The following is a 10,159-nucleotide window of genomic DNA, read 5'->3' on the forward strand; positions in this document are numbered from 1 at the left end:
GTGATCTAGAGAAAATTGAAACGTAGAACTCTACAGCTGGTACCAACGAGTACCTTCAAGTCAATTTTCTCTGGTTTGTCTTGAAATTACGTCATACCTTAAACCATGATTGAGCGTGACAATTGTGTAAGATTATCTCCACTTGAAAGGATGTTTATTCTAAATAAATCAAATTAAGAAATGCCTCACACGGTAACTGGGCCAACAGAGCACACCCAGCTTGGGTAATTTGCATTTTCACACAAGGTGAACTGAGCTCTTTATTTTTTGACATTATTTGTGCAGAATTTCAGGGTCTGAAGATCAAGTTCTCTACAGGGAAGGGACATTGTTTGCACGTTTCTAGTTTTTCTCTCTACATTTTGTAATGACGGTAGTGCTCACAAAAGTGACAGGCTGACACCAATGGCTGTAGGCCAGAGTAACATAGGCAGATGCTATGTAAACTCCCCTCTCAGCTCTGACTATGTAACACCCCCTCTTGTGACACCCCATTTTATTTCAGTTCTGGACTCCCCTTTGCTTACCCATGGTTAGATAGGGGACACTGTGGTTTGGAGCACCTGTGCCAAAGGAATCTTACACCAGTCTGGGGATTCTGTACCTGATGTCTGTCCAGAGCTATGGCTGTCAGGGTGAGTGTGGAGACATGAAGAGAGCAGTATTGCACGAAGCGGCTGATATGACACATGGCCTTTCCAAAGGCCCACGTGCTGTTCACAAACCGAACCTGCAGGGAATGTAACAAACCAGCAAAACCATCAGCAGGGCACGGTGGTTAATGTACCTGAGCCAAAACAAACAGAGGCGCTCTTGAGACTGCATCTGGAGAGCTCAAGAATATACATAGCCTTATGGTGCCCTCTGTCACTTGGGGCAGGTTTCCTTTGAAGCCCAAGAAAACTATGTCAACTTTAGACATTGAAACTCCTTGGTAATTGTTTATAAATAAGGCTACGACTTAGACACGGAGGTCATGGAAGTCATGGAATCCATGACTTCCAGCGACCTCTGTAACTTCAGCCTGCGGTGGTCGGGAGCTGCAGGGGCCGGGAGCCGAAGGGGTACCCCCACTGACTCTGGTGGCTCTGGTGGAGCTCCAAGCCACCACAAGTGGTAGGGGTACCCCACTGTTCCCGGCCACAGAGTGGGAACCTCCCAGCTTCCAGCTGCGGCAGGGGAACCCCTGAGCTCCTGGCTGCATCAGGCAGTGGGAGCCCCCAAGCTCGGAGGTGAGGGGGGAACCCCTGGGCTCCCGCGTGCCACGGGCCCCAAGAGCAGCGCCCAGCTGCTGCAGTCTGTGGGGGCCCCTGCATGTTTCAGCGATTGGTGGTGGGGGACCCTGGATCTCCAAAACCCAACCCGTGGGAGCTCCTAGCCGCCCCGCAGAACCACATTTTGACACCGATATTTTTAGTAAAAGTCACAGACAGGCCACGGCTTCCGTGAATTTTTCTTTATTGCTTGTGAGCTGTCAATGACTTTTACTAAAAATATCCCTGACAAAATCTTAGCCTTTTTGTAAAGGTTAAGACTGAAATTCCAGACATTTTGCTAAACAGTAACTTCTAGGAGCTTCACAACTAGTTTAGAGCCTTCTAAAGGGTTGAGCCTGTAAATCACACCCCCACTTGTGAATACATAGAAAATAATTCCCATGGAGGAGTCTATACAAGCCCTGTTGCACTCTAGTGGTTCAATGGCAGGGACTAGGAGGTGATGTTGTTGGAACTAATTTTGGATTTGGAAAGACTAAGTTGGAGTGAGGGGGGGGAAAGACCCCTCTTTTACTTCCCTGGAAGAGCTGCTGTCTATGGGCCACGAATGTGCCCAGCTCAATTCTTAGCCCCAGAAGCATGCACCGAGTGAGTGCAGCCACCAGATGAAGCACGGTGCTGGATGGCCAAGCCCATGTCTGGCTCCGTTTTTGGCAGGCATAGTAGCACGGCTTGTGGCACTTACCAGAGTGAAAGGAGTGTTGAGCAGAGTGATCATAATATCGGACACTGCCAGGTTGACAATGAAGAGACTGGTGGCTGAGTGCGTCCTCTTGTTCTTGATCACCACGTGGCAGACCAGCATGTTGCCAAACAGGGATATGATGATGATAACTGAGTATGCCACGATTAGAAGAGCTTTCACTGTGGGCTTCTGGGACTCTGGTTCATACTTGGCCAGCTCAGCAAACTTCTCCCACTCAACAATCCTGCTGTCTGTCCAGTTGAAGGCTGTCCTGTTGGCTGCCTGGTAGATTGACATGCGGTTGGCCAAGGAAGAGCTATGGTCAAACTCCTCCAGAACTCCTGTGACCTGGGGAAAGTAGGGAAGCGACTGATGTAGGGGGCGAGTCATTGTGGTTTCCAACGGGGTTAAGCTAAGGGCAGACATAGTTTAAGTTGCAGCTCCAGGAAGTGTGGTTAGTGATTGTTTGCTTGACTTTGACAACACTGCTTTTCTATGAGACTAGCATGAGTAAAGCCGGCCTTTAAAATGTAAAATTAGAGAGCGGCTAAAAGTCACAATAAATTGTCCTGTGCAATCAGAAAGGCAGTAGGGTCTTGTTTAACTCTGATGTGCAGTGTGGAAAGGAATTGTGAGGAACTGCAGGCTCTCATAACTCTTTCGTGTGGTAAAAATTGCATTAGCCACTAAGACAGGGTGGAAAAAAATCCCTGATTCCATGAAACAAACCTGTAACAAACTCTCGGCTCAACGCTAATCTTGGACAGCATTTGGCACTGTCCTACTCCCACTTCAGCTTCTCTTCTTGTTCTCAGCTGTACTTATGGTTCTTTCGCCCTTCTGAGATACTGTTGTGTTCATCCTCATTCTTTATTTCTGACCACCTTACTCTTTTCTGTTGAAATGAAATGCACAGCTATTTCCAAGACTGTCCTTAAGTGCACAAATAGCTGTTATCTTCATCTAACCATGATAATTGTCCGGAGGGTATTCAGAACCTGTGAATTATATCAGAAGAACATTATAGGCTATTTTCTCTTCCACACAATTGCTGTGAATTCTGCTTCCTCTCTTTCATTTTTGATGGTAAATGATCTTTTCAGCTAGAGGCCTGGACACAAAATCGTAACTCCTAATACCTTCTGAGCCCCCCTCTCAGCGTACATCCAGATATTTCTGGCAACTGACCTGCAATTAGCAGAAAGCAATACAGATTTTTGGATGCTACTGACTAACAGGGGAGGTATGGCATAAAGATGTTGTTAGCAGGAATTACTTAACTATATCACACCATCATGTATTATGTATATGCTATATGTACACATTAGAGAGCAACAAGTGTTACATGCTGTGACGGGTTGGACCCCTTGGGAAGTCACCTGATGCACTGAGATATCACTGAGTCTACCTGTTCTGCCAGCATGGGTCCCTTTTACCTGTCTAGCTGAGCCAGGCTCTTCAAACCTCCTCTAACACACCCACAGGCAGGGCCACACCCAGCTGCAGATCTGCTCTGGGAAGACTCAGCTTAAGGGACTTGCTCCAGCACTCAGACGTCCACTTCCCTTGGAGTACAAACCCCAAATTATATGAAATGAAATTATATGAAATTCCCCTCTCCCCTCAATGTGGAGGAGGGTGTACACAACTTCTCTCTCCCCTCATCCCATTTGAAATTACATAAACTGGGTTATATTATAAACCAGAAATAATTTTTTTAAATATAACAGGTGTATTTTAAGTAGTTAAGGAGGTAGCAGACAGAACAAGGCAGATTACTAAGAAAATGAAACAGAGCATGCAAACTAAGCTTAATACACTAAAGAAATTAGTTACATGTACGTTCTCACCCTAAATGTGGTTCTAATAATCTTCTTCACAGGCCAGACACTCTTCCAGCCTGGGCCCAATTCTATTCCCCTGTTCAGTCTTAGTTGTTTCCAGCAGTCATCTTGGGTGGTGTAGCAAGGGAGAACTAACAACCTTGGATTACCTCACTCCCCCCCCTTAAATAGGATTTGCATAAGGCAGGAGTGCTTTCTTTCCTAGTTTGACCTCACTTCCCTTACAGTGGAAAGTTACAAGAAGTCCCAGGTAATTTTTTAGTATCAGGTGACAAGACCACCTGACTCTGTAGGGCCCCTGTAGCCATTCTTCACAGGCTGACCCACAGGTTCACAGGAAGACTAAGTGTCCTTGTTGATGGGCCATCAGCACTGTTTGGCTTTTCCATTGTTGTACCTGAAGCGTTGGCAGTGGGTGTCACCCACAGTAGCATAGTTGAAATACAGATACATCGTCAATATTCCTAATTTCAGATACAGAAATGGCACATGCATACAAATAGGATAATTGTATTCAGTAAACCATAACCTTTCCAATGATATCTCACATGACCCATCTTGCATAAAGTACATCTCAGTTATGTCATTCATATCATAAACATATTTTCATAAAGAATATGGAATGACACATCACACATGCTACTTAAAAGTTGCACCAATGTTATTTTGCATATCCCTCTGCCTGTGAAACCAGATGCCTTCACTATTGTAAGTGCAACTCAACAGGCCTCAGAGGGAAAGGAAACCTTTGAAAAATTCCTAAAATAGCTTTGAATCACACACTTTTAAGGATTGTATACCTCACAAGCTTCTGGGGCTTAGCCTTAAACTGTTGGACAAGAGAGATTTCTGGCTTTCTACTGGGACAAAGACCAAGGCCGCATACTTTAAACATGTCACCTAACTATTGTCACTGTTGTGCCAGGGTAACCTGCAAAGAAGGAAACACTTTGGCAGGTTGATTTTTCTTTTTTAAAACATAGTAGCTGTTTGAAGCTGCTCAAAGGTTTGTAAGTGGGGAAACATTCTCTCTCTCTCTCTCTCTCACACACACACACTCACTATAGCCCTCTATTTTTTTCAGGTGGTCTAGTAAGAGGCAGTAGAGTGAGCAATTTGTACACTCACTGAATGATCCAGTGCCCCAGCCACAATATACCAAGTTAGACATGCAGGTATAATGGGTGGTGAGTTTAGTGAATTCAAAGGGCCAGTCTCTATAGATAATTCTCCCTTCCAGGAGGTCCTTCTATTTCAACCATGAAGCACCATGTGAGAGCAGTTTGTGGGGGAAGTTTACATTGTGCTATCTCTGCTAAGAGGATAAGCAGGTGACTGGGTCAGGCCTGCCAATTTGGCATCTTTCACCACCCACTAAACTCAGTAAAAAATGTTAAGGAGAAATGTGATCCCACACAGAGGCTGTAAATCTCAAATACAATCAATAAACGCCTGTGGAAAGCAAGAATTCTAAAGCTTTGCCTCCCTTTTGTTTCCAATAAATGTTGCCCCTAGCTGGGTCGAGGGAGGGGAATTTATTGGCTGGTGTTTCTGACCCTTTCACCAAACTGACCAAACCCACAGTCTTGTATTTCTACTGCTGTCTGCCAGTGCTGGGGGATACCCCAATACCCAAGTTCTGTGTTGTTCCCAGAGGATGATATTTCTTGCCCATTGTATACACTATCCTTTCAATGCAGCATAAGCACAGGGCACTGACTTACCCTCCTCCCCACCTCCCAGAACTGTTTATCAGTAATAAAAATCTCTGTGATAGCACCTTATATTTGCTTGCTGCTCTACGACTATGCACCCAAATGCTGCAAGGAGCTCTGCCCCATGCCTACTGTGATGTAGTATACACCCCACGCAGGACTGGAAGGGGTTAAGGTGGCCAGGGAGGCCAATTAACTCCACAGGTGGGGCCTATATAAAGCCAGTTAGCTAGCAACAGAAGGAGGCTACTGGGAAGTAGGATGCAGTCACTTGCTGAGTGGAGGGAGTTGGGAGGCTGGCAAACTCAGAGAGAGGGGAAGCCAAGAAGGTAGGTGAAGGCTCTGGGGAATAGCAGCAAGGAATAGGAATGCAGACCTTGGCTGCTGACCAGAAGGCCCCTGAGCTGGAACCTGGAGTAGAGAACAGGCCTGGGTTTCCCTACCAGACACTGGGAATGTGGCACCAACCAGGCAGGGGACAGCAAATTGCCTGGGACAGTTTGTTCCCCTTCAGCTGGGTCACCATACACTATCCCCGGGAATCATGAAGAGGAGGTTGCGGTTCCTAGAGTGAGGATATGCCAGGAGAGACACCACCAGAGAAGGGCTCAATACCTGGCCAGAGCTCATCCCCAGGATAGCCAGGAGGAGGCACCACTAATGGTGAGTTCCCTTATGGTACCTACACAGAACTCCATGCAGCATTGGGGCCATAACAGGAGATGTTCCCTGCCTTGAAAAACACATGCTTTAAGCTAGATAAGACACAGGATAACAGCAGAGGGAAGGTGGGTTGTGAGAATTACTGATGAATTAAAGGACTGCTGGAAGAAGTGCATTCGATATGAAAGAAGAATATGAGGGTGCAAGGCAGATGAGAAGAGGAAGACCCTCTAGCATGTGAGGGAACATGATGGAAGAAAGGAAGCCAAGACTGGCTGGAGAGAAAGGATACAACAAGGCAATACATGTGTATAATATGTAGTGTAGGGGCTCTGTAAGGATACAGAACAGTGACCAAAGTGGGCAATGCTGGCTGGAAAGGGGGCATGGCTTTCCCTGCATGTCTGAATATCTTTTTCCTTCGTGTCTGCCTGAGTTTCTGGAAAGTCTTTTGGGACAGTGTTAAGGGTGATCTATAAAAACAAGTGGATAAAAATACAGGTCTTGGAAGAAAGTATCCAAGAGACTGAAGGAAGCATGAATCCTGAAAACAGCTCATTGAATGCACTCTTCTACCCATTAAATTGTTCACAAGAGAGAAAGATGGACTATAGGGGAAATCCAAGAGCTTTTAGCTGCTAAAGTACAGCAGGAGTAATAAAACAGGGGGAAAAAATTCTGATTTTCTGAACACCGAAATAATACTGGGGGGGTGGTTAGCCTTTGACTGTGATGGTGTTTTGCTTTTGCATGACACGAGAGCCAGGGCACATTCAATGAAACTGAAAGGCAGCAGAAGTCAAACAAAAAAGGAGTGTGGTTTTTTTTGTTTGTTTGTTTTTTTAAAAAGGCACAATTAGCCCATGAAACTCGTGTTACAAGATATCTTTGAAGCCAAGAGCTTAGCAGGATTCTAAAAGGACTGGGTGTCCATATCGATAATGAGAATACCCAGATTTACATTAAGTAAGGATTTTACAAAGAGTGTGGAAAGGATATGAACCCTGTAGTAACTTTAATTTAATCAATTCCTTGTTGTCCTATTCAGCATCATTCTGCTCCCCTTTAGGCCACCACTAGGTCTGACCTTTCCATCCTCCTTTCTTTCTCTTTCTTCCCCTCTTCCCATCTTTGAGAGTCTCCGTGACTCCTTCCTTTGCATTTCCGTTCCTGCAGCAATTCCCAGCTCTTCTAGTGCTTTAGTCCCCCCCCCCGCCCCACCCTCTTTTTCTGTTCTGTCTGCTAGAATGATCTGCCATGGAATGGTTAATGCTGATGTTGAAGCACCATGAATGGGCTTTGTAGCTGATGTGTCAACTTAGATGAATGGGGAGTGGGTTGGTTCACACCCCTCAGAGCTATCTTATCAGGCTCTCTGCAGACTCAAGCAGACACTGTCAGTTTACACTGGTTTAACATTTGGAAGGTATTCTTTGCAACCATAAAAGATAATTACTTTTTTTTTAAACATGAAAGCTGAGTTTCTGGAGAATGTGGCTAGGTCATGTGGGCCGCATACATACACTATGGGGCCAGATCTGGTCTGCCAGTCATACGTCTGACAGACCTCCTGAAAGTGGTGGAGGTTAGGAGGAAACTTCCCCTGAGGACAGGTTATTCTATAAAAGTGGAATTTTTAAAAGTGTCCAAGGCACATGAGCCCCACTGAGCCAGTAGCACTTGGGTGTCTAAGTCATTTAGGTAGGGTGGGATTTTCCAACCTACCTAAACGGGCCATTACAGAGTTTCTTCCAGTGTCATTTGAAGTAACCAGTACTGGCCACTGTTGGAGACAGGATATTGGATCAGATGGTCTACAGGTCTGATCTGGGATGGAAATTCCTATTTGTGTGTGTTTAAGCTAAATCTAGATTGTGCTCTTGTCATAACTGAAACATTCTGTTTTTGTGTGTGAACAGAGCTTGCTTAGCAAGCAGATTTTTGTACATTCGATAGATTTATATATTATCTGGAGGAAAACTGAAGTAGACAGCTTCAGATACATTTTACATGTTTCTTTTATGAGGCATCACCATCTCTTTTGAACATATGTCTAACTGTTTAAAAACATCTTTTCTGTTTAACAAGCATCTTCACAGTCACAACCTGACAGTTAAATCCCATTCTGAATATATAAGTATTACTGAAACTGTTCCTCCATTGCTTTGTCAACCCAGGGTAAAAGCAAATAAACTATTTAATAAAATCAGATATTAAAAGTACCAATTATGCACAGATTACAGGCAAAATCTAATGGAGAACAAATTACCTTGTCTTTAATTTATTTCTCATTCTGCCCTCCACTCACATTTGCTTGATTTTGTACAGAAATCCCCAAGAATTATTACGTCAGCTTTAAAAGGCAATTTCTTTAAGTACTGTCACAAAAGTGTCTCCAATTAAAAAAATAAGGGCAGCAACAGAGATTCTCCAACAATTGCAGCAGTGTCTGTGGGATTTCTCTCTGTTTCCAGTTAGGAATTTATTTAGGGATCTGCAAAGAAGTACATTCCAGCTTCACACCCTGATCTGAGCGATCAGTGATGTGTTGTATAAAACGCTTTCTATTCAACGGGTCTCTTCAGAGAGCATAGAAAAGTCACACCCAGGGAAGTATTGCAATCTAGTGTCTCTCTCTCTCTCTCTCTCTCACACACACACACACACACACACACACACACACACACACACAAAACCCTGGATATTTTTTGCAGTCTAGTCTCTCTCTCTCATGCACACACACAGTTACAATAGAGTGAAATGCATGCCAACACCCCCAGGTAACTAGTGCAGTCGAGCCACACACAAACCCCTCAGAGATTGCAAGCTACTGGCGCACACAAACTCTGTCCATTTTTTTTAAAGTGTGTGATAACCATGCCGCTTGCCTCCACAAGAAGCTAAATTCACAGAGCTGCTACACTGAGCCAAGCGCAGCAGAACAGCGTTCGTTCTCCCTTTGCTACCTATTTAACTTCGCTTCTTTACCCACCTGCTGCAGCGAGCGGTCTCGCAGCCACCACAGCAGCTCCTGGCCCGGAGGAGCGGCTCTCCGCTGGCCCCGCTACTTTGCGAGAGGCTGGTTGCATCCCAGGGATCCCCCCTCCGAGCCCTGTTGGCCCGCAGCAGCAGGCTGGAGGGGTAGGGGACCAGCCTGTTGCACTCTCACATGGTGCCTACCGCCCGCTGCCCCTCAGCTGGCCACACGTGCGGCGCTGCCCGGCCAATCAGAGGCAGCAGCAGGCAATGGGGGGAGGTGCCTGCTCTCGTTCACAAAACAATGGGCTCCCCGCCCTGGGTGGGCCCTGGCGATCTGCAGCGCGCGGCTGAGCAGCCGGTGTGGATACCGCACCAGCAAACCCAGCCGAGCAGGTTGCAGCCCTAAGGGCACGGTGAGTGCCTTGAGCAAGGACTGAGGGAGGCTATGCTTTGAGCAGGGGGGTGGACTAGATGATCTCCGGAGGTCCCTTCCAACCCTGATATTCTATATACTGATTGCCAGGCTGCCTGCCTGTCTCGCTTTCTGGCTACCTTCTCCTATAGAGCCCATCAATATGGCATCTCGCTGCTTAAATTACATTGACTTTTTTTGAATGGGTTATTTAGGCAAGTCGCTTTGCTGCGTCATGCCTCAGTTTCCCCACCTGTGCTAAACATACTCCCCTTCCTTGGTAAAGTGCTTTGAGATCTGTGGATTGCATGCTCTGCATAACAGCTAGGTATCATTAGTTTGCAAAATCAATCCTACAGTCAACCCAGGAGAAATCAGACAGTAACCAGGTCCTGCCTCCCCCCCTAAAGTGAATAGCTCAATTCCAGGTTGCCGGGAGATGGGTATGCAGAAGTAACCTTCTCAGGCAGGTAAAGAAGAGAAGACAGGGAGGCATCCGAATCACATCATTCTGAAGGAGGTGCTGGAATCAAGGCAGGAGGAAGAGACCTGCCAGTTGGACTGTCTGATACATACTCTCTCCA

General features: G+C 45.9%; 1 protein-coding gene across 1 annotated transcript in view; it reads right to left on the reverse strand.

Annotated features, from left to right (window-relative positions):
* Positions 1-9,260, reverse strand: part of LOC140917691 (G-protein coupled receptor 83-like) — a 28,195-nt gene extending 18,935 nt beyond the window's left edge. The window contains exons 1-3 of the mRNA XM_073361001.1: positions 9,177-9,260; positions 1,963-2,960; positions 605-730 (exon numbers count right to left, since the gene is read on the reverse strand). Of these exons, the coding sequence (XP_073217102.1) occupies positions 605-730; positions 1,963-2,388 (552 nt within the window). The 5' untranslated portion in view covers positions 2,389-2,960; positions 9,177-9,260. The remainder of the gene's footprint in view (positions 1-604; positions 731-1,962; positions 2,961-9,176) is intronic.
* Positions 9,261-10,159: the final 899 nt, after the last annotated feature.

The sequence above is a fragment of the Lepidochelys kempii genome, chromosome 9 (genome assembly GCF_965140265.1).
Source record: "Lepidochelys kempii isolate rLepKem1 chromosome 9, rLepKem1.hap2, whole genome shotgun sequence".
NCBI lineage: Eukaryota > Metazoa > Chordata > Testudines > Cheloniidae > Lepidochelys > Lepidochelys kempii.